We start from the raw sequence: 27,578 nt of genomic DNA on the forward strand, positions 1-27,578 counted from the left end.
CTCTCTCTCTCTCTCCCCCCACCCCACTTCTTCTCTGAAATCAATCATACTAGTAATAGAGGAATATGCAAATTATCCGGGATGCTGTCACAACTAGTCACCGGGGTGGGCAGGGCTGTGGGGCCGCTGGGCGGACTCCGGGTCTTGCGCGATTTCGTCCCGCCCAGGCAGGCAGCCCCACAGCCAAATCCTGACGCGGACCCGGGGTTTATTAAACTTTACTGGAGCTGCTCCCCACACCCCCACCCCCTGTCCCAGGACCAAGCTGCCCACAGAAGGGCGCCCCGGCAGCCTCCTGACAGGTGGGCAGCCAGGGAGAGCCAAGGGGCGCAGGGGCGGCAGGGAGCCACGGAGGGGTGGGGTGGCCAGAGCCAAGTTCCCGGGGGGTCTGAGGAGAGTGCCTGACAGGAGCCCGGACTGCAAAGAAGGAAGGGGAAGAGGCCAAGGGGGGCTCTTCCAACCCCCCTGAACGGACACCCTACCCCAGCCCCCGCACCCTCGGGGAACGGGGAGGCTTCAGGACGGGGAGAAGACCCAGCCTCGGGAGTAGCCACAGCCCGCACCCCCGCCATGGGCACCCACAACAACAGCATGTTGGCGACGACCCATCAGCGCTCCCGAGGCACCCGGGGCCCGCGGCCTGCTGCTGCCAGGCCCCCTCCGCTGGGGCTGGGCACGCCTCTCCTCCCTACAACTCCAGACCCAGGTGGAGGCAGGCCCGAGCGGCCCCCCAGGGTCAGACCCATCCCCCTCGACAGCAGCGGCACCGTCTCTGCAGCAGCACTGTCTCTGTAGCAGAAGTGCACTGAACCTCGCCAGGGCAGTGGCTAAAACCGCCCTCCTAGCCCGCCTGGCCCCACCCTGGCCCAGCCCCCGCCCCGCTCCAGGAGCTTGGAGCCCCGCCCTGAGCACGTATGGCTATGAGACGGCCACGTACAATTTAAAGAATGGCGCCAAGCAGGGAGGTCTGACAGTTACTCCCCCTTCGGCCTCGCAGCTGCCCTAGCGCCCGCCCCCCCAGCCAGTGCCTCCAGGGACGACTACCACTACAGGGCTGCTGGCCAGAGCCCGCCCCTCCAAGGCCTGTGGAACCCTCTGTAAAGCTTCCATAGCTACAGTCCCAGGAAACAATCATGCCCTCCTCCCCCAATCAGCACCTGCTACCTGCAAGGGTACCCGTGGGCTGAAAAATAACAATCCCTTCCCGTTTAGACATCACTTACGTGATGAAACATTTCTAGGTTTATTAGCTCAGAACCTCCTCATGACAACCCAGTGAGGCAGGCGGAGGAGAGATTACAATTCCCGTGGTAGATGCGTCTGTGTTCAGAAATGCAGCTCAGAGAGGAAAAGTGCCAAGCCCAGTGGCTCCCACGGTGCAGCACACGCCCCACAGGGGAGAGGGGGCAATTTGACTTTAATGGGGGCAACTCGAGAATGCGTTAACAGTGAATGTTTTGCATTTCTTATGGTTCTAGGGGGCCTCATCTACAGCGTATCCTATATAATAAAAGGCTAATATGCAAATGACCAAATGGTGGAATGACTGGTCACCATGATGCGCACTGACTACCAGGGGGCAGACACTCAACACAGGAGCTGCCCGGGGTGGTCCGTGTGCTCCCACAGGGGGAGCACCACTCAGCCAGAAGCCGGGCTCACGGCTGGCGAGCGCGGTGACACTGGGGGGAGCCTCTCCAGCCTCTGTGGCAATGCTAAGGATGTCCAACTGACGGCTTAGTGGGCCTACGCCATCAGTCAAACATCCCCCCAGGGCTCCCGAACTGTGAGAGGGCGCAGGCCAGACTGAGGGACCCCTCGCCAAGTGCACAAATTTCGTGCACCGGGCCTCTAATAAAAATATGTTATAAAAAAAAAAAAGAGGTAGTGGGATGTATGAAGTGGTGAGGGTGAGGAGAAGGCTGGGAGGAGAGACAAGCAAGCACAGCAGCCACAGAGAACAGTCTGTGAAAGACCAGAGGCGAGAGAGCAGGGAGGCTAGGAGCTGATGGGGCAGAACAGCTGGGGAGGGAAGCAGACAGGACGGAGCAGGGAGGCAGCGGGAGGCAGACCAGGAGGCGGGGCACAGAGGGTGGATGTCACTCTCAAGGCGGCGGCAGCCACCCCGGGGCCTGCAGTCACTGTCTGCCAGGCAGGGCCCTCCCTCCGTGAAGCAGCACAGCCGAACGTCAGAACAGGCGCCTGCACTGAGACCCACCACCCACGAGCCGGACGACCTCTCCCCGCGACGGATCACCTTCCCCGCGCACACCACCCGAACTATCCTATGTTCACTTTCTTCCTTGTGTCTCCATCCGGGAGCAGAGTACGTCTCTCTCCCCGTGGATCCCTACCAGCTAGCACAAGCCGGGCACACGAGAAGACGGTTAGTGTAAAGGGCACGTGGGCGCAGCAGCCACTGTCCCCATAGGCCATGAGCCCAGCCCAGCTCAGAAACACCTACGGCAGGAAAGGGGCTGACACCACCACGGGGACACCTGCCACACAGTCCAGGGACTGAAACGGAGCCACTCACCTTGATTTTCTGCTCCTGCTCTGCCCTGGCTTCTTGGCCAGCCTGGAGTTCCTGGATCTTCTGATTGGCTTCCTGCCATTTTCTATGAAGAGAAAAGTGGATCACATGCAGAATGTGGTATGTGGTGAAAGGGATAGAGAGGACAAAGTCACGGACCCATACTGCCCCAGGTCTTCAACAATCCCCTTACCCTAAAGCTCTCCAGTGCAGACACACGTACACACACTCACACATATGCATGCACACATACTCGTATGCACATGCACTTACACACATGCACACACATACATGTACACATACACTGCCCACACTCCCCTCAGGGACAGCCTGAGTCTGGATGCTAACCCCGGCCAGTGCTGCGGGGCCCTCTCCTCAGGGCAGGCTCAGTGGGGAGCCCAGACCACCAGCCAGATCCCCTCCAGCTGCAGCACCCCATTCTCCAGCCCCACATCTGCTCACACGCCAGCTTTGGCTGCTGGCCCCGGCACAGCCACAGTGGGACCCACTCCTGACGGATCGTGACTCCGCCAAGTGGCCACAACTCTCCCTCAGCAACAGCTGCGAAGACAAAGGCCAGATTCTTCAGGAGCCTTCAGGCCTCTGACCTCAGCTCCGCCAGTGAGTGTTCCCTCTCCGTGCCTTTGCTCAGAAGGCCGTCTTCTGAAAATGTCCTTCACCACCCGCCTCCCACCAGCTGCAGATGGCCACCGATGGCCACCGTAGCCTTTAAAACTGAGCTCCAGCCCGGCTGGTGTGGCTCAGTGGTTGAGCATCGACCTATGAACCAGGAGGTCAGGGTTCGATTCCAGGTCAGGGAACATGCCCGGGTTATGGGCTTGATCCCCTGTAGGGGGGCGTGCAGGAGGCAGCCAATCAATGATTCTCTCTCATTATTGATGTTTCTACCCACTTCTCTCCCTCTCCCTTCCTCTCTGAAATTAATAAAAATATATTTATTTAAAAAAAAACAAAAAAACAAAAAAACGAGCTCCAATGCAACGTCTTCTCCAAAGCTCCCTCCGTGGCTACTCCCTCCTCGTCCTCAGGACCTTCAAAACGACACTCTGTTCTGACACTATACAGTCCTGGCCTCGGAGGCCTCAGGGTCTGTCCCCAAGAGCCTAGGGGTGGGGAGCACCTGAAGGACCTGTGGAGCCTCGGGGCTTTGGGACACACAACATTCGTGGAGGCTGGTTGGCACCCGCAGGGGGTGCAGGGCAAGCCTGTGTCTTCCACACGGTTCACGTCGGGATACCCGGCTCAGCTCTGCCCACGGCGGCAGGTGCGCAGGCTCCGCACGCACTCACCTGAGCTGCAGCTCCAGCTGCTCCTGCAGCTCCTGCTTCTCGGACTCCAGGCCCTTCAGCTGCATCTCCTGGTTCATCACACTCCACTGCAGCTCCGAGATCCTGCCCTTCAACTCGCTGATGGTCTAAAGCAGGCAGAGCACACAGCGTCCCCCGAGGCCACCGGCACGCGGATGCACGGCAGTCTCCCGCAGAAGAGGTCAAAGGCCCTCACAGAGCCTGGCCCTCCATCCCACTCCCGAGGGCAGGGACAGAGCCATCTGCTCCTTCAGAGGAATGACCAGAAGCCCCAGAGCACCGGCCAAGCCAACCGTGAGTCTCCCAGGAGCCCACAGGAGAGGGTGGATCACATGACAACAGCCTCAGGAGCAAGAACTGCTGCCGGCCAAGACGGGCCCAGCCTCACCCCCCCGACAGCCCTTCCCACGAAGCGTCCCCACACCACATCCCTTCACCTCGCACCCTCCCGTCCCTGGTGTGCCCTGCACAGCCCTCCCCGCACACCTGGCCCCTCCCCCAGCCGGGAGCTCCTTCCCTGACCCTCCGAGCCACCTCCCACTGTGCTGAAGACACCACTGGAAGCCACAGCCAGGCGCCCCCAAGAAGCCGGACATGGGGGACTGAGGCTGTCCTCAGAATGACACCACGGACGTCACACAGAATCGGGAGCCGCCAGAATGCCATGACGACTGGAGCGTTCCCAGGCCGGAAGTGCCAGCCTCAGCAGCCGCGGGAGCCGGACATCAACCCGAGGGGGCCACGAGCAGGGCAAGAAAAGGGACTGACAGCTCAGCACAGAGTGACCCGGCAGTCCCTGGGGCACGGGGCACCCTGCAGACGAGGAGGCCACCGCACTCATTCCCCAGTCACCCGGACCACTGACAGGATCGGCAGCACCACCCCACGGCCTTCGGGAGGCTGACGGGGCGACACAGGCCGGCGTCCCCCGCTCCACTGATCTGCATGGTTTGCTATTACAACAGCGACTACCTGTGGGAACCACACAGAACGAAGAAGGTCCTGAAAAGACGCTCAACAGGGGCACCTCCTTTGAGAGCCTTCCTGCACTCGACAGACAGGCGTGGCACCGGCACCGGCACCGGCACCGGCACCGTGTGCGTACCGGGGTCAGACAGGTGGTGCGGCGAGCCGGGTGGGTGCCGTGGGTGAGCCAGGCCATCAGGTGCCTGGAGAGTGGCGAGCACAGGACCCAGGGCACCGAGACAAGAGAAGGCAGTGGGGTGGTGCGGGCTGACTTTGCATCGAGTGACTGGGAAGCTCCTCGGAGGAGGTGAAGCGTAAGAGAAGCGACCTGCGTGGTCCTGCGTCCCAGCTGGCCACGCCCTTTCCCACGCTGGCCCACTGGCATCCACTCCGCGCCTTCTGTGGTAAGGGTCTCCCCCTCTTGCCCCTCGCTGAAGGGCGTGCAGGACTTGCCTCCCCAGAGACCCCCACACCTGCCTCCAGAACCCAGCAGGAGGGGGAGGGGAGGACAGGTAAGCACAGCAAGGGCGGGAGGAGATCCTTCCTGAGGAAGCTCCCCGCCCCCTCTGCTGCCAACATCCGTGTCAGAAGACAGATGTACAAACATCCTTACATGTTCTCCAGTGTCGCCAGGGCAAGAACAGCCCGGGCTTCCAAAGCTGCCACGGGAGACAGAGCACCCATGCTCCATGCCACCTCCCTGCCTCCCTCCCTCCCCACCCCCAGCGTTTCCTCTCCTTCCTCCCAGCCTGTGATCCTGAGCAGCAAGCGAAGGGACCGGAAAGGTCAGAGGAGTCCAATTTCCACCAGCATCAACGCTTGGGCTGTTTCTAAAATGGAGACAGCCTTCACTTGATGGAGACGAAAGGACACTACAGTTCACTGATGCTCTGGTTTCAAAGGTGCTCTCAGATGCCAACACACACACATGTGCTGACACACACACACATGCTCACACACACACACGTGCTGACATGTAGGGAGCGGCTATAGGGTTAAACCTCGGACTGACCTGCTGGCAAAGCCGCAAACAAGTCCCAGCTTAGAGGGCACGGCCCTCTTAGCATCATTAAGCTTGATCTTGTGACACTCCCTAGATCAGGGGTGGGCAAACTTTTTGACTCGAGGGCCACAATGGGTTCTTAAACTGGACCGGAGGGCCGGAACAAAAGCATGGATGGAGTGTTTGTGTGAACTAATATAAATTCACAGTAAAGGAGCGGAGGGGAGAGCAAGAGAACCCTCCGCTCTTTTGGCTCCGTGGGCCAGATAGAACAGCCAAACGGGCCGGATTCGGCCCGCAGGCCGTAGTTTGTCCACGGCTGCCCTAGATCCTTCCTGGGTAGCTAATGGGCTGGGGAGGTGCAGCAAGTGCTGCCACAACAAGTGAAACTTACAAGAACATTGTAAATTACCTTGTTTGCCTCTGACTATAAAATAAAGGCTCAGCTTGCAGTCTGGATCTGTTCTGTGGTCTCAGTCCCGCACAGAAGATCCACTAGACCCAGCTTATTCTCTTTGTCTGTCTTTTCTTCATCCTTCGCCGGCCCTCCCTCAGGCTCGCTGAACCCTTGGCTGTGCTGGTGTGGCACGCTGACACACACTGACGCACACACACACTGACACACACACTGACACACACACTGACGCACACACATGCTGACACACACGCTGACGCACACACACACGCTGACACACACGCTGACACACACGCTGACACACACACTGACGCACACACACGCTGACACACAGACGCACACACACACTGAAACACACGCTGACACACACACTGACGCACACACACGCTGACATACACACACGCTGACACACATGCTGACACACACAAACGCTGACACACACACGCTGACACACACACACACACACACACACACACACAATCAAAGAAATGCAAACCCAGAGGCAACTACCTACACCTTCTGGGGGGAAACAAAACGAAACATACCAGGTGTACCAGTTAATAATGCAGATTTTTTTCAATAGATGGAGTTACACATATGTTGATATACACTGAGTGACCAGATTAAGATCTCTTGAGCGCATAATAATCTGGCCACTCAGTGTACATCCTATATAATAAAAGGCTAATACGCAAATTGTCCCCTCGACCAGGAGTTCGACCAGCAGGCAGGCCGGCCAGCCGCTCATGTCCCCTCCCCCTGGCCAGGCTGGCCGGACCCCACCCATGCACGAATTCATGCACCGGGCCTCTAAAATATATGTGTATCACACACACACACACACACTGAGTGGCCAGATTATTATGCATTCAGAGATCATAATAATCTGGCCACTCAGTATATATGCGATTTGATATGTATGCTATTTTGTTGTATTGACAACAAGCTTCAAAACTTCACATGTCAAATTTGCTGAAGGTGTTATCATAGATACTTTTACACTTAGAAGTGTCGAATTTCGTGCCCCCCAAAAAAAGCATTTGCGGGAAGTTTTAATTCATTATTTTGAAGAAAAGTGCTGCTGAAAGTTATCGTATACTTCAGGAAGCTTATGGTGAACATGCTCCATCTCAAGATACTTGTGAACGCTGGTTTAAAGGCTTTAAAAGTGATGATTTCAATGTGAAAGACAAAGAACGTCCAGGTCAACCGAAAAAGTTTGAAGACCAACAATTACAAGCATTATTAGATGAAGATGCGTGTCAAACTCAAAAACAACTTGCAGAAAGATTAAACGTTGCTCAGCAGATAATTTCCAATAGTTTACAAGCAAAGGGAAAGATTTTAAAGGAAGGAAAATGGGTGCCACATCAACTGAACAAAAGACAAATGGAAAACCGAAAAGTCACCAGTAAAATGTTGCTTCAATGGCACAAAAGAAAGTCTTTTTTGCATCGAACTGTGACTGGCGGTGAAAAGTGCATTTATTCTGAGAATCCCAAATGCACAAAATCATGGGTTGATCCATGTCAACCATCAACATCGACTGCAAGGTCAAATCGCTTCGGAAAGAAGACGATGCTCTGCATTTGGAGGGATCAGGAAGGTGGGGTGTATTATAAGTTTCTAAAACCAGGTGAAACCATTAATACTGATCGCTACTGACAACGAATAATCAATTTGAACCACGCTTTGATCGTGAAACGACCAGAATGGGCCAGAAGACACGGCAAAGTAATTTTGCTTCATGATGACGCACCATCACACACTTCAAAACCAGTTAAAGACACGTGAAAAGATCTTGCCTGGGAAGTATGAACCCACCCGCCGTATTCACCAGACCTTGCTCCTTCAGATGAGCACTTATTCTGATCAATGGCACACGCACTGTCTGAGCAGCCCTTCAAAACGTACGAAGAAGTGGAAAACTGGGTCTCTGAATGGTTTGCCTCAGAACAAGAAAAGTTCTATTGGGACGGTACCCACAAATTACCTGAAAGATGGGGAAATGTGTAGCTAGCGATGGACATTACTTTGAATAGAGCACTTTTGATGTTTCTCTTGAAATGATCGTGTTTTCTTTGGTTACAAATCCGCATTATTAACCGGGACACCTGGTACACAAGCATTTCCAGAAAACCACACTCCATGCCAGGCGAGACCCAGCGGGGCGAGGACCGCAGCACAAGCGCAGGGACCACTGCGACTGGGGCCCTCGCCCCCTGCGAGGCATGACTCCAACGAAACACTCAAGGGCAGCAGACGGGGCAGGCACGAAGCTCTGCCCCACACATGTGTGTCCAGGGTGTGCGTATAACACGTCCGTGTCCAGGGTGTGTGTGTAACATGTCCGTGTCCAGGGTGTGCGTGTGACATGTCGGTGTCCAGGGTGTGCGTGTAACATATCCGTGTCCAGGGTGTGCGTGTGACATGTCGGTGTCCAGGGTGTGCGTGTAACATATCCGTGTCCAGGGTGTGCGTGTAACATGTCCGTGCCCAGGGTGTGCGTGTAACATGTCCGTGTCCAGGGTGTGCGTGTAACATGTCCATGCCCAGGGTGTGCGTGTAACATGTCCGTGTCCAGGGTGTGCGTGTAACATGTCCGTGTCCAGGGTGTGCGTGTAACATGTCCATGCCCAGGGTGTGCGTGTAACATGTCCGTGTCCAGGGTGTGCGTGTAACATGTCCGTGTCCAGGGTGTGCGTACAGAAAACCGACAAGAAACAGTCCCACCCACCACGGTAACCGTGACTACAGAGACTGAAAGGTGCTCCACCGTGTCACTGAGACCCACAGCCCGGCAGGGCGGCAGCTCTGCTGCGGTGACAACGGGAAGGACGAAGGCGCAGAACGGAAGCACCAAGCGCGCCCACCTTGCCGGCCTCGGCGCGGCCGTCCTCCTCCTCCCGCAGCCGCTTGTGGGCGGCGTCCAGGCTCTGCTTGCACTGCCGGTTGAGCTCCAGCTGCTCCTTCATCTTCTCCTCCGCCTCCGCCTCCCGGTCCTGGAGCTGCCGGATCCGGGTCAGGAGCTCCTGGTTGCGGTCCACCTCACGCTGCCAGAGGGAGGACCCGGTCAGCACGGTCAGGGCAGGGCGGCCCCACCGGCCTCCCTCAGGCCAGGCCCCCGGCCCAGAGAACACCCAGCAGGAGCCCGGAAAAAGCTGAGTTCAGGGCTCTGGCCCAGGGGCCCCCGGGGGCTCTCAGGTGTATGACCCCATGTCATCGTCCAGGAGACCATGTGCAGGGAGATGAGGGTGAAACCCCACGCTCAGACTGACCCTGGGAAAGAAGCCCCCGGGCTTTGGCGGCCCCAGCTTTCACGGACTGCACACAGGCTACCGTTATAACAGCTGGCATGCGCGGCCGGCAGGACAGGCGGCCTGCAGGCAGGAGCAGCTGACCCAGGGCCCGCTCTACCACCAGGGCACCTGCAAACCTGCAGAGCCACCCTGCACTCGACCCTCACGGCAGCATGGCCTGTGCTGGTGAGTGCGCGGAACCGAGACTCCTCCCCCTGATGATCCCTGGGGCCGTAAAGGCTGACCCGGCCACGGAGGGGGCTCCTTTCCGCCTAAGAAGCCAAGGGAAGTGGGACTAGAAAGTGGAGGAAGCCTGGTTACACGGAGCAGACACCATGGCCTCGGACCTCCGGCCAGACAGCTGAGCCGCAGAAGCTCCTCCACAGACCGCAGGGACTCCAGGGATGCCTCCCGAGGAGGCCCTGCATCAGAGGCACCTTCCCCGGGCAGCAGCGAGGTGCTCTGGCTGCACCCCACAGGCAGGTGTGGCATCTCCACTCGGCGGCCGGCCTGAGCGCACATGGGCAGGTCCTCAGACACCAGCATCTCACCATCTAATAGCTATTTCCAGGCGGGAGGGCTGAGATTCCCACCCACCTGTCCCGCCCCAACCCCACCCTCCCACCCCCACTCACTGCCAGTGACAGTCCTGAAAAACCACTGTAGATGCCCAAGACTCAAAGGAGCAATTTAAAATCCACTGACTCAGCCCTGGCTGGTTTGGCTCAGTGGATAGAGCAGCCGTGGGCAAACTACGGCCTGAGGGCCGGATCCAGCCCGTTCGGCTGTTCTATCTGGCCCGCGGAGCCGAAAAAGCGGAGGGTTCTCTTGCTCTCCCCTCCGCTCCTTTACTTTGAATTTGTATTAGTTCACACAAACACTCCATCCATGCTTTTGTTCCGGCCCTCCGGTCCAGTTTAAGAACCCATTGTGGCCCTCGAGTCAAAAAGTTTGCCCACCCCTGGGATAGAGTGTCGGCCTGGGGACTTGAAGGGTCCCAGGTTCGATTCCGGTCAAGGGCATGTACCTTGGTTGCGCGCACATCCCCAGTAGGGAGTGTGCGGGAGGCAGCTGATTGATGTTTCTCTCTCATCGATGTTTCTAGCTCTCTATCCCTCTCCCTTCCTCTCTGTAAAAAAATCAATAAAATACATATATTAAAAAATAACGAACATTAAAAACAATAAAAGCCACTGACTCAGAGGCCCCGGGTCACCTTCAGCCCGTCTTCGGCTGGAAGGAAAGGCCTCTCGGGGGCCCGTGTTCAGTGTGGGCCCCAGGATGAAGCTCAGTCAGCTCTGCCCTTGGATTTCCCCAAGACGTTTGGTGACCCTGCAGCCACCCCTCACTTGTTCAAATGGTTCCTGAGCACCTTTAAGGTGTCACAGCCGATTCTGGACACTGGGGTCCAGGGCAGTCAGGACAGACCCTGTCCTCACGGGACTCAGGGCCCAGAGAAACGCCAGCAGCTCCACATCCCAGTCTGCTAAGAGCCAGGCAGTGCCACCACGCCCACAGCGCCCACAGTCCATGGCCCTGTGCCACCTCCCTACCCGTAAGGACACTCCAATACTTGCAAGATTCCCACAGCCTCTCCCTCCTGCTTCCCACAGGTTCCCCAAGATGGTCCCTCCTAAGACAACCCAGAACATCACATCCGTCCCACCCACAGAGAAACACCACTCGGAGCAGCACCTGGGCCAAAGCCAAAGCCGAGGCCGAGGTGCCCCAGCCACAGGCCACATCTCTGGGCTACTGAGTCCACGCAGTGCACCACAGCCAGGAACTGTCCACCGGGTTCAAACGTGTCCAGTCACAGCACACCCTCCAAGACCCCAGCCATTTTTAAAGGGACAAGGAAGGCGTGCAGATGGGCCATGTATGCAAAAGCGGACCAGACATCCACCCTCAGGAAAGCACAGAACCAGGATGCGCTGCCTGAAGCTTAGCGACATTTCCACTCCGCACAGCGCTTCCTGAAAAACCCTGCAAAGAGCTGTTATCCAAGCCAAGGAAGCACTGGGGGAGGACCTGGCGCCTCTGGGTAAGGGAGCTATGCCTTCCCAGCCTGCCATGGGTGAGCCAGGGCAACATGCAACAGCCCCAAGACTGGGGCTCTCTGCTCCGAGGCCCTATAACCATTTCAGCAAGACCCAGCCTGGGCCCAAGACCCCTACGCAACCTGGCGCCTTTCTAAGCCTGTGACCCCACACCACCTGGTTTTTCTGCCGGCTCTTCATCCCAGTCCCCCCAGAGGGAGGGGAGCCAGGAGGCCCGCGGGGAGGACGCCTGCAGCACTGGCATCTGCGCAGCCTCCGCGAGGAGGGGAGCACAGCCGATACCAGGGCCTCGAAGGCAGGCCTGGCCGCCCAGAGGCAGAGCACCTGGCTCCTGGCCCGTGTGCCTCTAGTTTCCCAGGGTCTCAGGAGCTGGCCACCTGCACTCACCTCATAGCTCCGGGCGCTGGTGCTGGCCGCTCGCTCCAGCTCCACACGCGCTCTCTTGTGGCTCAGCTGCATCTGCATCTTCTCCCGCTCCACCTGGATGATGTGAGACTTCGACCGGATCTGCTCGGCTCGCTCTTCCAGCTGGCCGGGTCATGCCAAAGGAAAGAGAATCCTCAGTAGCCGCTGCATCAAACAGGCGAGTGGCTCATTCAACACTCACTCCTGGGGCACCTACTCCCAACACGGCCCACACCCAGCCCCGGGGAAGAAGGAAGACGCCGGATCCCGAGTTGGGTGACGGGCAAAGAAGATGAGAGAGATGAAGAGGGGGGTATGTTTAAGATGACAGTGTGTGGGCTCGTTTCAAAAAAGTGGGCAGGCTGGCTGGTGTGGCTCAGTAGTTGAGCATCAACCTATGGACTAGGTCACAGTTCGATTCCCGGTCAGGGCATATGCCGGGGTTACAGGCTCGATCCAGGAGGCAGCCAATCCATGATTCTCTCTCATCATTGATGTTTGCATTTATCTCTCCTCCCTTCCTCTCTGAAATCAATAAAAACGTATTTTTTAAAAGTTTAAAAGAGAGCCCTAACCGGTTTGGCTCAGTGGATAGAGCGTCAGCCTGCGGACTGAAGGGTCCCAGGTTCGATTCCGGTCAAGGGCATGTACCTTGGTTGCGGGCACATCCCCAGGAGGGGGTGTGCAGGAGGCAGCTGATTGATGTTTCTCTCTCATTGATGTTTCTGGCTCTCTATCCCTCTCCCTTCCTCTCTGTAAAAAATCAATAAAATATATTAAAAAAAAAAAAAAAAGTTTAAAAGAGAATCATTAAGAAAAGGGTCTCCCGTTGCCGTGTAACAAGTCACCGAACTAGCGGTGTAAAGCACCAGGAACGTGAGCATCAGCCCTGCAGGTCAGAAGGCCGGGCACACAGCTGGCCACGCAGTCAGTGCGCTGTGTGTTCACCTGGACTCGGGACCCTCTTCCACACGCACGTGGCTGTGGGACTGGGGACCCATTTCCTTGCTGGCTGTCACCATGGGCTGCTGTGGCTCTGGAAGGCCACCCATAGTTCCTGCCACACGGCCTCTCCAGCTCCACAGCCACCCAGGGAGAGTCTCCCACGGGTGGATCGCTCTCCTGCTCCACACCTCTGAGCTCTGGTCTCATCGCTCAACCACACTGTAAAGGCTCACCTAGGTTCACTGACTTAAGATCTTAATTACATCTGCAAACCTCGTTGCCACAACTCCAGTTAGTGTTGGATTAAATGGGTCCACCAAGGACTACCTCAGAAGTCTGCCTCCCACAGATGGCAGGTCAACAGAGGTGAGTTCAAGCCTTGAAGGGACTCAGAAGACACACCAAATGGTTTCAAAGAATCACGGCCTCTAAGGGCCTCTTCTCCAGGTGGGCTGCACCTGACCACTTCAGAATGGCCTGCAATCCAGCACACAGCACCTCCTGGACACTCAACAGCCATGCCAAGTCTTGCGTGCACCCCAGAATCACCCAATCAGAATCCTCCCCTTACACGCACTCTCAGGGACTCACATGCACGTTAGAATTTGAGAAGCACTGGGCTAGAGCAAGTGGTTCTTTTTTTTTTTTTTAATATATTTTATTGATTTTTTACAGAGAGGAAGGAAGAGGGATAGATAGTCAGAAACATCGATCAGCTGCCTCCTGCACACCTCCCACTGGGGATGTGCCCGCAACCAAGTTACATGCCCTTGACCGGAATCGAACCCGGGACCCCTCAGTCCGCAGGCCGACGCTCTATCCACTGAGCCAAACCGGTTTTGGCGAGCAAGTGGTTCTTATTTCAACCAGGGACACTTGACACTGTCCAGAGACATTGCTGACTGCCACAGAGGGGGTGGTGATGTGTGTGCTACGGGCACCTAGTGGGCAGAGGCCAGGGATGTTTAGCAACAGGAAAGTCCAGCAAAACAAAAACTATCCAGCCCAAAGTGTCAGAGTGCCAAGGGTGAGAAACGTGGCCAGGGAAAGGGAATTTCCGCCCCCTCGCTCCCCGCCCCCGCATTGGTGGGGGCCCAAGTCCACACTTCCTTCACCCTGTTTCTCTCACTGCACTGCCCACCTGCTGGCACATGGAGGTTCCTAACTCTACCCTCCATCCCACACGCCGGCCTTCCAGCCTCACTCTGTGTCTGCAGGTGGCCCAGCTTCTCCAAAGATGCAGCACACAGCTCCAGGGGGCGCCACCCACAGGGACCACGAGTCCAGAGACACGGGATCCAGGGCCTCATCCTCCTGGAATGTGGACTGCATTCGAAGAAGAGTAACTGAAACATTCTTTTTTTTTTTTTTTTTGAGGAAGGGAGAGGGAAACAGAAACATCGATGATGACAGTCATTGATCGGCTGCCTCCTGCACGCCCCCCACTGGGGATGGAACCAGCAGCAACCCAGGCAAGTGCCCTGACCGGGAATGAATGGTAACCTCCCAGTTCTAGGTCAATGCTCAACCACTGAGCCACCCCGGCCAGCTGAAACATTTTCATATTTACACAAACACTGACGTGTAGCAGAGCAAACTGTGAACACTTTCAATTGGAAACAGGAAACTTATTCAAAGGAGGGAGGAGGGGCCTGGTGGGCAAGAAATACTGGTGGCAAAAAACAGGCCCACAGCTGGGGAGGCAGGCTGGGGAGAGAAGCCCCGGGGGAAACCCCGGGACGGGCCAGGGTGCCACAGCAGGCACTGCCGCATCGCTAACCAGCTCGCTCTGGCTGTCACTCACTCACTGACCCTCCCAGCGCTGAGTGAGTGAGAACTGGGGCCTCCAAGATTCTAGATTTACAGTCCTCACAGGCCAAACATTCCTAGTCATGTGCATCAATAAAATTGTTACTTTTTCCAAGCAGTGGGCAAGGATCACAGTGTAACTATTACCACTATTATCTCAATAAAAAGTGTTTTAACACAAGAAAACTAATTTCAAAATAAATAAGAGTCCTTGCCAAAAAATGGGAGTGAGCAACTTAGGCCACTACTAACAAATATAAAGTAATTCAATTACTCAGCAAATGACTGCACCTGAGCCTCATGGGGCTCCCAGAGCAACAGGAGCCCACAGGTGGCTCAGGACACCGTCACCCAAGGGCCCCAGCAGCACCCACGTCTGACACAGGATACTGTCGCTGAACGGCCCCAGCAACACGAGGGCCAACAGGAGAGGAGGGACACAGCAGCCGGAGCAGAGCGGGGCCTGGGCAAGCCTGCGTGGACCCAGTGATTCTGACCCCACAATTCCTTAGACGCTGGTGCCCTTCAGGAGACCTGACCCCTTTACAACTGTGTCTACAGGGAGCAATGCCGAGAACTTGGAACAAAGCAAAATAACACTACAATCGGAGTAAAACTGTCCCAATCACCCCATGGCCGACAGGAGCCAAGATCTGCAAATGACCTCCCGCAGTCTGAGGCCATACCATTCCCAAGCCTTCACTCACCCCCCTGGCTGTCCCGCCAGGCAACCAAGGACCTGTGTCACCGCACGGCCTCCCTTCCCGGCGTCCACCTTCGAGGGAGCCAGCAGCTGCTGGCCCTGGGTGGCCACACGCCCCGGCAGTGCGGGTTTTCCTCAATTAAATGAACAGCCAGCTCTCCAATCCCCACCACTAGGGCCCGTGAGCTCATTACCGTGAGCACACGCTGAGCACCCGGCCTGCTCTGCGCTGCTCACAGACCAGGCTGTCAACCAGGACGGGTCAGGGCCAGACCCTGCTTCCCTCCCGCTTTCTCCCCCAAACTCTGAACGCCTATGTTGGAGACCCGGGAGACGGCCAGCTGGCCTCTAGGCTGAGGAGACACTGAGCTGCCGCAGCTACAGTAAGTGCCCACTTACCATCAGCAGTGGCCGTGGCTCCTACGACCTGCAGCAGAACGACGTGTAAGGAAACCGATTTCGCCACAGGCTAACTGGCACTACATGGAAGACACCTACGGACAGGAGTCTTCAGCCAGAGACGCCGTTCCCCACGACACTCACCTGCATGCTCTGCTGGTACTGCATCTGCAGGAACCCTGGGGCCGAGGCCGAAGCATCCAGGCCCGCTCCTCCGTCCACTCGCTGAGAGATGAAGTTGTTCAAGGACCTCAGGGAGGACAGGACCGTGGTGTTTTCCCCCAGGTCCTCCATGGCCACGCCTCTCTGGAGGAAGACAAGGGAGGGGTCACGGGAGCCTTCCCAAAGAACTTCAGTCCCACGCTGCCCCGCCCCGCGCTGCCCCGCCCCGCGCTGCCCCGCCCCGCCCCGCCACTTGCTCTCAGAGCCCTTCAGGTAGTCCAGGGCCCACAGCCCCGTTACCCAGGGTCACCTGGGAGCCCAACTGCTGATTTGCCAGAAAAGTAAGAGGCACAGGAAGCCGACATGCCCCCAAGCCACTGAACGTCAGAGCAGACCTGTACAGCAGCGGGACAGACAGACAGCTGGGGGGTGGGGGCGGGTGCAGCAGGCGGGTGGCACCTCCCACAGTCACACTCACAGAGAGCCCAGTTTCTGGGAATCACAAACAAAACACACAGCAATGCTGACTTGTTAACAATCCTATATAATAAAATGCTAATATGCAAATCGTCCCCCTGGGAGTTCAACCAACCGGGAGTTCAACCGCTCGCTATGAAGTGCGCTGACCACCAGGGGGCGGCACGGAACAAAGGAAGACCCCAGCCAGCAGCCAGCAGCCGGGGAAGGAAGATCCCCAATTGGCCCTGATCGCCAGCTAGGCCTAGGGACCCTACCCATGCACAAATTTCACGCACCGGGCCTCTAGTCTATAATAGTAAGAGCACAATATGCTAATTAGACCAGACATCCTTCCAGACAAAGCCAGGCTGCTAGGGAAGCCAGGGTCCCGGGTGCCTGCCGGCGGCCGGAGGAAAGCCAGTGCCGGCACCAGGGAAAAGGAAGGCCTACTCTTGCACGAATTTCGTGCATTGGGCCTCCAGTGACTAATAAATTACTACTATTTGCAACCAAGTAAATACCAAAAAGGAAGATATTTGACATTTACTGGCACCAAGACTCCCCAAGCCTCAGTTTCCTCATCTGTAAACTGACATCACTGCCCTCCTTGCCAAGCGGTGGTGAGGATGACAGTCCACCAGTCTTCCAGCGGCAGAGGGACAACCGCTGCCGAACAGTCCAACTCTCATGCTGACCGGAACCGCCAAGAGGCATCTCAGGAAGTGGCAACGGAGACGGAGCCGGGCCTGCCTGGCTCTGCGGGTCCAGCGCTCCACGAGCCAGCGCACGGAGGCTGAGGACAAGCAGCCGCCAAGCACACGCACCCCCAAACCTCGGCTTGTCCCGGCCTCACACCTGCCGGCAACCAGCCCAGCCAGCGAGGGAGCGAAGGGGCAGTTAACAGCCCGAAGCGTGACTTCACAGGCGAGAACGGTTCTCCCCTTAGAAAGCTGGCTACATAGGCGGCCCCTCAGTATCAGATTAAACACACCTCCCTCCGCCACCACCCCCATCCCACCCCCAAAACAAACAAACAAACAAGCCAAGAAGTGGCGGATCTTACTTTGATTCGGAACGTCCCACTAACAAGGACCTCGGCCTTGAGCAGGCAGAGCCCTGTCTTCCCAGGCCGCCATTCCCACCCCTGCACGGGCCTGTCCTCTCCGCCCAACTATACATGGGAAGTGGGCCCGCGCTCCCCCTGCCCTGAGCCTCGCAGATACAGGCCGGCGTGGCGGGAGGCAGCAGGGCTAACCCTTCCATTTGCCGGGTTAGACCAGGCCATTCCTTCCATCCACCACGGGAAACTTAGCCACTATATCCTCTCGCTAGATGCCGTCCCTGTAAGAACTGAAGCATGTAATACACTAGAATGAAAAGAACACACACGTTTTCAACTGCCTGGGGCTAGGCCGCTCCTCACAGCAGGCAAGAAGGCCGCAGTTCAACTCCATCCTCTTTATCCAAGACACTCCAGTGTCCCAGCAACCCAACCACTGGATGGGAACTGCGGTCAACGGAGCCCTGAGCTGGGCGTCCACACTCCCTGCTCTCGGCGGCCCCTCTGGTCCTGGGCAGAAGGACGACTTCTGGAACCTAATGAGACTGCAGGACGCCCGCCACCTGGCACGCCGCCTCACAGGTCCCACCAGCCCACCACAGGCTTTTGCTGCTGCCGGTACACTCACCCCAGGTCTGAGACCCTGTACGCTCACCCCGGGTCTAAAACCCTGTACACTCACACCGGGTCTGAAACCCTGTACACTCACACCAGGTCTGAAACCCTGTACACTCACACCAGGTCTGAGACCCTGTACACTCACACCAGGTCTGAAGTGCTGTACACTCACACCGGGCCTGAGACGCTGTACACTCACACCAGGTCTGAAGTGCTATACACTCACACCGGGCCTGAGACCCTGTACACTCACACCAGGTCTGAGACCCTGTACACTCACACCGGGCCTGAGACCCTGTACACTCACACCAGGTCTGAAGTGCTGTACACTCACACCGGGCCTGAGACCCTGTACACTCACACCGGGCCTGAGACCCTGTACGCTCACACCGGGCCTGAGACCCTGTACACTCACACCGGGCCTGAGACCCTGTACACTCACACCAGGTCTGAAGTGCTGTACACTCACACCAGGCCTGAGACCCTGTACACTCACACCAGGTCTGAGACCCTGTACACTCACACCAGGTCTGAAGTGCTGTACACTCACACCGGGCCTGAGACCCTGTACACTCACACCAGGTCTGAAGTGCTGTACACTCACACCGGGCCTGAGACCCTGTACACTCACACCAGGTCTGAAGTGCTGTACACTCACACCGGGCCTGAGACCCTGTACACTCACACCGGGCCTGAGACCCTGTACGCTCACACCGGGCCTGAGACCCTGTACACTCACACCGGGCCTGAGACCCTGTACACTCACACCAGGTCTGAAGTGCTGTACACTCACACCAGGCCTGAGACCCTGTACACTCACACCAGGTCTGAGACCCTGTACACTCACACCAGGTCTGAAGTGCTGTACACTCACACCGGGCCTGAGACCCTGTACACTCACACCAGGTCTGAAGTGCTGTACACTCACACCGGGCCTGAGACCCTGTACACTCACACCAGGTCTGAGACCCTGTACACTCACACCAGGTCTGAAGTGCTGTACACTCACACCGGGTCTGAGACCCTGTACGCTCACACCGGGCATGAGACCCTGTACGCTCACACCGGGCCTGAGACGCTGTACGCTCACACCGGGCCTGAGACCCTGTACGCTCACACCGGGCATGAGACCCTGCACGCTCACACCGGGCCTGAGACCCTGCACGCTCACACCGGGCCTGAGACCCTGCACGCTCACACCGGGCCTGAGACCCTGTACGCTCACACCGGGCCTGAGACCCTGTACGCTCACACCGGGCCTGAGACCCTGTACGCTCACACCGGGCCTGAGACCCTGTACGCTCACACCGGGTCTGAGACGCTGGCTCCCGGCAGGTGCCGCTGGGCCGGCCACTGCGATCGCTCCACGGGTGCTTAGAGGAGCCCACTCCTCCTTCTTCCCCCCCACTCCGGCCCACCCCCCCCAGGAGGCGCAGCCCTCAGCCTCAGGGTCCATGGCCGCCTGGGCCTCAGCCTCCAGGACACTGGCCAAGTCCAGCTGCTCCTACTCCCAGAAGACGCCAGGGGGGACCTGCAGGGGGCGCTGAGGGCAGCTGGGGCTTGACTGCCCCGGCTCAGAAGGACAGCAGGGACCACAGGCAGTGACAGGCAGAGACCCTGGCTGCAGGGGGGAGCTGGGGGCAAAGAAGGGAGAAGCAGGTACAGAGGAGAGGGGACTGAGGAGGGGGTGCAGGGACAGAGGAGGGAGAGCAGAGACAGAGGTGGGGATGCCGGGACTGAGGTGGGGGTGCGGGGACAGAGGAGGGGGTGCGGGGACTGAGGTGGGGGAGCGGGGACTGAGGAGGGGGAGCGGGGACAGAGGAGGGGGAGCAGGGACAGAGGAGGGGGTGCTGGGACAGAGGAGGGAGAGCAGAGACAGAGGTGGGGATGCCGGGACTGAGGTGGGGGTGCGGGGACAGAGGAGGGGGTGCGGGGACTGAGGTGGGGGTGCGGGGACTGAAGAGGGGGAGCGGTGGCTGAGGAGGGGGAGCGGGGACAAAGAAGGGGGCCCGAGGAGGGGAGCAGGGACGGAAGGACAGAGCTGGGAGCGGGCGCCGAGGGTCGCCGGGTCAGAGCCCGCGGGCCGGAGAAGGACGGAGGGGCGGCGCCCGGCCCCGGCCTCGGCCCCGACCCCGACCCCGACCCCGGGCTGCCCCCCCGCACACCCCCCGCCCCCGGCCCCCGGCCCAGCCCCCGCACCCACCTCACTAGCCCAGTCGGCTCGCGGTCCCCGTCGCCGCTCAGATCTCCCTCCTCTGCGCCTGCGCTCTCGCGAGATCTGCGGCTGCGCTCTCGCGAGATCCGGCGGGGCTGGCCGAAAGCTGCCGGGCTGCGCGGCGGCCGGTCCTGGGGCTCCGCGAGAGCTCCTGCACCTGCTCCCCCGCGGGGGCCGCTGCGAGGGGCCGCGGGACCGTCAGGGCGCCCCCGCCCCGCGCAAGACGGGCTTCGATCGGGCGGCGGCCTCGCACCGTATTGTGTGGAACAGCCCCGCCCCGCAGGGCCAGACCTGTGCGCGCCCCACCGCTCCCGATCCGGGCTGTCCCAGTATTCCCCTGAATTCCCGCGGCCCTTCCCTTTCCTCGGGGCCCACTGGAAAAGGAGGGTGCTAGGCCGCTATACCGTCCTCCCGGCGCCCTGGGAGCGTCGGAGGGGCTCCGCCTGGGTCTCCGTCCCCCAGGTCTCAGCCAGCGCCCCGCCCCCGCCCCCGCCGCGAGTGACAGCAACCTGGCTCTGTCCGGGAGCATGGTTCCTCTCCTCCCAGCGCTGCCCACCGCGGGCTGAGGCCCAGGGTGTGGACGGAGTTCCCTTCTTCCAGAGGGTAAAACACGTGACCCCAAAATGCACGGGACGGAGGGGGAGCAGTGACGGAAGTAGCACGGAGGGTTCCCCGGACTTAACCAGCCGACCACCACTGGAAATGAAATGGAAACCTGAATTCCAGCCTGCAGCTCACTTCAGGCAGCTGGACTCAGCCAAGGGAGACCCCTGGGATCCAATCATCACTCTGGCAGTCAGTAAACTGGGGGGGTGAGCACCTCCAGGAAATGGCTTTGAAGAAACCCAGTAACCGGTTTTCAAAAGCAAACATAAGCCCTGGCTGGTGGGGCTCAGTTCGATTCTAGTCAAGGGCACACGCCCAAGTTGTGGGCTCAATCCCTGGGGTGGGGCGTGCAGGAGGCAGCCGATCAATGATTCTCCCTCATCATTGATGTTTCTATCTCTCCCTCTCCTTCCTCTCTGAAATCAATAAAAACATACATATTTTTTTAAAAAAGGCAAACTTAAATCATGGAAATCCCTTCAGGTAATACAACCTAATCGTGTTTATAAAGCGGCATCAATTCCCTGGAAGAGAAAGGGAAGTAACACACACTGCTGCTTGCTTTGGCAATTACCTTTACTGTCCAGGGAGCCCGGAGTATTACAGCAATGTATTTCCAGCAAAGCCCAAAGCACACCCACCCCATGCATAAATTCATACCAAATGTCTCCCCTAATTGCTCCGGGAATTCTCGCTGCTTGAAGAGTGGATGTATCTGCAGATCCTTCACCAGACGTGGAAATTACTCCCCAGGCTGAAATTTCAGGTATTTCTACATTATGCTGCAGAGCCAAAATCTCAACTGGAAACCTGCTGTTCCCGGAGCAGAGGCGGAGCCTGTTTCTCGGTAGCTACCCAGCCTGTAAGGCCAGCGCGTGGCAGGGGCCTGTCTCTCGCTGCCTCAGCGTCTATCCTTCCCTCCCCACCGCGTCTGCTCGTCCTTTCTTTCATCTCGTCCCTCTCTCCTGGTAACTTCCTCTTCACAAATCACGTGATAGACCGTTTGTTATCATGGCCACTGAATACAGTTCTGTCCTCTTTTCGGTGTAAAAGGGGGTCCCCACTTGTCCCGCCTGCTGCCTCCCAGGTCAAGCCGGCGCCTCCCAGCCACACGCAGCGTGCAGCGACATGTGCAGCGACCAGGAACACGGCAGGAGAAAGCTCAGGCCCGCCCAGGCCCCTTCGCTCGGCGGTACTGTGTGGCCAAGAGGTACACCTCCGAGGACTCCTTCCTGCTGGCTTCAGGTTTCACGGTCCTCGTGCCCTGGAATTCCTCTGTCAGTCTCTTCTGTAACCGGTGGCTTTGACTTCCAGCCCAGGTCTTACAGAGAAACGTCCCCCCGGGACACAGCACGTCTGGAGCCACGTCCAGAAGCGACAGGCACAGGGCAATGAGCCTGTCGTGGTCCAGCCCCCGGATCCCTGTGGCGTTGGGGGCCATGTCACTCAGAATCACATCTGCTCTCCCGCCAGGAAGCAGTTCTCGGATTCTCTGCAGGGTCTTTGGGTCAGTCACATCCGCGGGGCACAAGAAAGTCGCTCCTGCCAGGGGTGCGATGTGAAGAAGATCGACCCCGAGCACAAAGCCCACAGGACTGCTGGGATCTAAGGAAGAAACTGTGAATTAGTTTTACACCCTGATTCTTCCCACAAAGTCCTGAAATGGGACCAAGGACGAGCTCATGTGCAGGCAGGCGGACACGGGCCTTCTCCCCGCTCTGCATCCTGCAAGGACACACGTGGGGGAGTGGTGGCGCTTCACGATACAGCGGAGAAAGCTGAGGCCCGGAGAGCTCAGGGCTGTCCCAGGTCGAAGGCAGACCTGGGGCCATACCTGACTCGTCTGCAGCTGTGATTTCATTTCATTTCATCCCTGAGACTGCTCACCTGATGAGCTAAAACCGAAACTGTTACACTGGGTTAAACCAACAAGTGTGTCTGTAGCTTCATCCAAATTCTTTGCATTAAAGAAAAGCTGAGCTATGGGGGAAAGGGCAGATGTAAAATAAGGTCCAAAATTGGTACCCTGCCCATATCCCATTTCCTGAGGCGCTGGTCCTGCACTGTGCTCTCTCCTGGAGCACCCCCTCCGTTACAACCCCAGGAAGTGTCCACTCGAGGCAAATCGCTTTGGGTGCAGCTGGGCAACTTCTGGGAGAAAGAGCAAGCAAGCCGCTTTCCCCACACACTCTGCTGCCACTTCTCCCCAACCTCACCGTGGCGCCCCTGCTCCACGCAGCCCATCGGGGACAGGGACCACTGCAGTGGTGCCAGGGAAGTTTCTGACCCAAGTTCAGTCCCTCGGTCAACAAGCACTGGAACTAAAAACAATGTTTTCATGCCAATTCTCAAGCCCTACGGCGCCCCAGCCAGCCATGTGGCGGGGCTGCTGAGCGAACCAGGCAGGCCCAATGCAGTACCTTCTGCGGGTCACTCCACTCCTCTACCTCAGTTTTCTCGTGCAGAAAATGGGCACAAATGTCCCCACTCTACAGTGCCTGGGAGAGATGTCTGTGGACTGTCACAAATGTCATAGAAGGCCAGCGCACGCAGGACCCTGACGCCACGGCTGGGGATATAGGTGGCCAGAAGGCTCACTGCAGCGCAAAGACCTGACGCCCTAGATGCGGGGACAGCCCCCCAGTACCTGTTCAAAAGGATGACGTCGTTTTCTAAGTCGTGTGGGTGTTGGTTTACCTGTTTATTAATCAGGGGAACCTTTTTCATATTTTTAAAAAAAAAACACCTTTGACAGCGCAGGCTGGTACCATGGCTCAGTTGGTTGGAGCGCCATTTCATACATGGAAAGGTTGCAGGTTCGATTCCCAGTCAGGGTACATACCTATGTTGTGGGTTCGAACCCTGGTTGGGGTATGTGCAGAAGGCAGCCAATCGATGTTCTCTCTCATATCGATGTCTCTCTCCCCTTGTGCCCCCCAATCTCTTCTCTCTAAAACCAATAAGCATAACCTTGGGTGAGGATAAAAAAATAAAAATAAAAACTTTGACAAAACCTGAAAATATGGAAGATAAAAGCTGCGCCCCTCGGGTTGAGCCTGAGTTGAGAATACGGAGCCCCAGCTGTGCGAGCGGAGCAGCCCCAGTGGGACCTCGGGGAGACCAAGGGCTTCGGCAGCCAGGACCCAGAACCCGGGGTGCGGTCAGAGAGACAGCACTGCCGTTCAGCGCAAAAAGGCCCCGTTACGGCTCCTCGGCAGCAAGAGGGCCGTGGTGGAAGCGCGTCCCGAAAAGAACGTGGCACCCTAACCGGTTTGGCTCAGTGGATAGAGCGTCGGCCTGTGGACTGAAGGGTCCCGGGTTCGATTCCGGTCAAGGGCATGTACCTTGGTTACGGGCACATCCCCAGTGGGGAGTGTGCGGGAGGCGGCTGATCGATGTTTCTCTCTCATCGATGTTTCTAACTATTTCTCTCCCTTCCTCTATGTAAAAAGTCAATAAAATATTTAAAAAAAAAAAAAAGAACATGGCAACAGCGTTAGCGAGCAAAAAAAAACCGAAGGGACACACACCCACACACAAGCGCGGTGTGACCGGAGGTGAGTGTAATCATCACTGTACCTTTCGTTCTGAAAGTGTCAGTGTCCCATCTTCACCGTTATTATTACCAAACAACCGACTTTAGAAAGCGGCTCAGCCGCTCTGCGTCCTCGGAGACCCACCTGTGCCTGCAGCATTGACTCTCTGCACCGCCACCTGGCTCCACGCCCCGGGGGCCGCCCCGCAGTCTAACACCCGGAGGCCGGCCCGCAGGATCCGGTGCCTCGTGTCCATCTCCAGAAGCTTGAAGGCGCTGCGACACCGGTAACTCTCCACCCTCGCCGCCTTCACGAATGGGTCCTTGAGGTGGCGCGCCAGCCACAGGTGCTCGGCGCCGGTGCGGGCCTTGCAGTGCCGGGCCGCCGTGTGGAAGCCGTGGCGCGGCAGGGACGCACCCGCCAGCCTGCAGCACCTGGCGAGGGAAAGGGGCAGCCGGGTTGGCATCCCGCATCCACTAGTCCCGAGCCTGGTGGGGCCCCGGTGCAAGCCGTGCGGTGTTAGAGGGCAGAACGGGGGCCCAAGAGGGGAGGCAACCTGACAAAGCCAGTCGGAAAGCAGGTTTACAGTGCAGTCCCCACCCCGAGCACCTCAAAATGGACTGGTCTTTAAAGTGGTAATGAAGCTAAAATGAGGTCACATGGGGGGCCCGAATCCCGTAGGACGGGTGTCCTTAGGAGAATTAGCAGGCACAGAGGGACAACCAGGTGAGGACTCGGGAAGGAGAGGCCGCCTACACGGAGACAGGCTCAGAAGAAACCAGCCTGCTGACGCCTTGACTTTGGTCTGCTCCTTGGCCAGCACCGGAGAATGAATTTCGGTTGTTAAAGCCACCTGCTCTGCGGTGCCCTGCGATGGCGGCCTGAGCTCACGGACACGGCAAACTGTGGTCAAGAGGTGTTCTTCGCCCTTTCCCCACACACTCTGCTTCCACTGTGGGGAGCAACGTGGGTTAGGACATCGTCCCGCTGTGCCAAAGTTGCGGGTTTGATCCCCAGTCATGGCACATACAAGAATCAACCAATGGCCCTAACCAGTTTGGCTCAGTGGATAGAGCGTCGGCCTGCGGACTGAAGGGTCCCAGGTTCGATTCCGGTCAAGGGCATGTAACTGGGTTGCGGGCACATCCCCAGTGGGGGGCGTGCAGGAGGCAGCTGATCGATGTCTCTCTCTCATCGATGTTTCTAACTCTCTATCCCTCTCTCTTCCTCTCTGTAAAAAAAAAATCAATAAAATATATTTTTTAAAAAAAGAATCAACCAATGAATGCATAAATAGGTGAAACCAATGAATGCATAAATCGGTGGAATCAATGTCTCAATCTCTCTCTCTCTCCCTTTCTCAAATCAACCAATAAGTGTTTTCCTCTTCTGAAGTTTTCTCCGTAAGGAAAACTCGGACATCCGTGACAGCCACCTTCTTTGTATCCACCAAGATCTTCCCAGCCCTGGTTGGTAGCACTGATAGTCAGGAAAGGAAGGTTCTTTCCCACCTGGGACGGCTGGTGGCCAGATGGAGAGAGCCCCAGGAGGACGCGTCCTTGCCTGGCTACGTGGCGCCCCGGTAAGCAAGTTCGGTGGCTAGAGATCCTGACCTTCACATTCCTTTTTTTTTTTTTTTTTAATGTATTTTTATTGACTTCAGAGAGGGACGGATAGAAACATCAATGATGAGAATCATCCATCGGCTGCCTCCTGTGCGCCCCCTACTGGGGATCAAGCCTGCAAACCCGGGCATGTGCCCTGAGGGGAATCGAAAGGTGACCTCCTGGTTCATAGGTCGATGCTCAACCACTGAGCAATACCTGACCAGCCACATTTCTTAACAAAACTGAATCAACTGGTGGAATAGTTTAAGGGCAAGCTCCCAATCTCTTAGGAAAAGTTAGGTTTTAACAGTGTAGCAACTGCCAAGACTCTTCATTTAACTCTCAGACCTACAAAATAGGTTCTATACTTTTATTATATTTTTCTGATGATGGAAAAAAAAAAAAGCTATCATTATCCCCACCGCTCCAGGCCAAAGCCTGTTCAACACCAACGCATGTGGGCACGATCTGAAGACAGTAACTCCGGAATCACGGCCTTCAAGCGCCACAGCCTCATGGGAAGAGGGCAGAGTAGTCCTGGTGCCAGAACCAATCCCGGGAGGAGGGGTGGAGACTGGAGTTACACAAACACATCCCCCGGGTTTGGGCAGCTGACCTCTGACCTCCTCCAACCCCATCCACATCCCGGATGCGGCCACATCAGCCTTTCCTTTCTCAGAAGCCCCGTGCACAGCCTGGAGGCCCGGGTGCTCTTCACCAGCTTCACCTCCGGCTGCAGGGCCCCGTCACCTGCAGGGGCCCCTCACCTGCAGGGGCCCCTCACCTGCAGGGGCCCCTCACCTGCAGGGCCCGGTCACCTGCAGGGCCCCGTCACCTGCAGGGCGCCCTCACCTGCAGGGCCCCGTCACCTGCAGGGCCCCGTCACCTGCAGGGCGCCCTCACCTGCAGGGCCCCCTCACCTGCAGGGCCCCCTCACCTGCAGGGCGCCCTCACCTGCAGGGCGCCCTCACCTGCAGGGCCCCCTCACCTGCAGGGCCCCCTCACCTGCAGGGCCCCCTCACCTGCAGGGTCCGGTCACCTGCAGGGTCCGGTCACCTACAGGGGCCCCTCACCTGCAGGGCCCCGTCACCTGCAGGGCCCCGTCACCTGCCCCTCCTCTTCCTAAAACCCTGTACCGCTCTCTGCCCGCCCGTCGCTCCTCGGAGCCTCGCTGACTGTTTACTTCGTGTCCGCAGCGCCCCCCGTCGCGGGGCGGACCGAGTCCCGGCCAGCACGGAGGCGGAGTCGGGGTCCGTCCGGACGAGGACACCCGTGCGGGCCCCCGGCCACTCCCGCCTCCTGCGCGCATGCAGCAGGCGCCGCACAAATGCCGCTGAGCGCAGACCGCACGTGCCCTACCGCCCGCAGCCCCTCTCGCCACCCCGCGCGCCCGCCACCGCTCACCCCGCCATGGGCGCCGACCCGCTCCCGCCGCCGGAAGTGCCGGCTC

General features: G+C 58.0%; 2 protein-coding genes across 4 annotated transcripts in view; both read right to left on the bottom strand.

Annotated features, from left to right (window-relative positions):
• MAD1L1 (mitotic arrest deficient 1 like 1) overlaps window positions 1–20,976 on the bottom strand; it is a 162,034-nt gene extending 141,058 nt beyond the window's left edge. For 2 of the 3 annotated variants that reach the window (XM_080676393.1, XM_080676391.1), the window contains exons 1-6: window positions 20,368–20,434; window positions 16,010–16,171; window positions 11,992–12,132; window positions 9,119–9,298; window positions 3,844–3,968; window positions 2,537–2,618 (exon numbers count right to left, since the gene is read on the bottom strand). In XM_080676393.1, coding sequence (XP_080532519.1) covers window positions 2,537–2,618; window positions 3,844–3,968; window positions 9,119–9,298; window positions 11,992–12,132; window positions 16,010–16,159 — 678 coding nt within the window. In that variant the 5' untranslated portion in view covers window positions 16,160–16,171; window positions 20,368–20,434. Of the gene's footprint in view, window positions 1–2,536; window positions 2,619–3,843; window positions 3,969–9,118; window positions 9,299–11,991; window positions 12,133–16,009; window positions 16,172–20,367; window positions 20,435–20,888 lie in introns of those variants that run through there. The other variant, XM_080676392.1, reaches the window with a different exon arrangement.
• A 562-nt stretch (window positions 20,977–21,538) lies between these two features.
• Window positions 21,539–27,575, bottom strand: MRM2 (mitochondrial rRNA methyltransferase 2). The gene is made up of 3 exons (XM_080676409.1): window positions 27,533–27,575; window positions 24,666–24,955; window positions 21,539–22,590 (listed from the first exon to the last, which is right to left on the bottom strand). Exons 1-3 carry the CDS (start codon window positions 27,538–27,540, stop codon window positions 22,148–22,150), a joined length of 741 nt encoding a protein of 246 aa, XP_080532535.1. The 5' UTR covers window positions 27,541–27,575; the 3' UTR covers window positions 21,539–22,147.
• Between the last annotated feature and the right edge of the window lie 3 nt (window positions 27,576–27,578).

Source organism: Plecotus auritus, assembly GCF_963455305.1.
Source record: "Plecotus auritus genome assembly, chromosome: 6".
NCBI lineage: Eukaryota > Metazoa > Chordata > Mammalia > Chiroptera > Vespertilionidae > Plecotus > Plecotus auritus.

Excerpts from the sequence above, each read along its gene's own strand:
- MRM2 (XM_080676409.1), bottom strand. Across the intron at positions 22,591-24,665 it reads AGTCAATGCTGCAGGCACAG|ATCCCAGCAGTCCTGTGGGC; the intron begins GTGGGTCTCCGA and ends TTTCTTCCTTAG.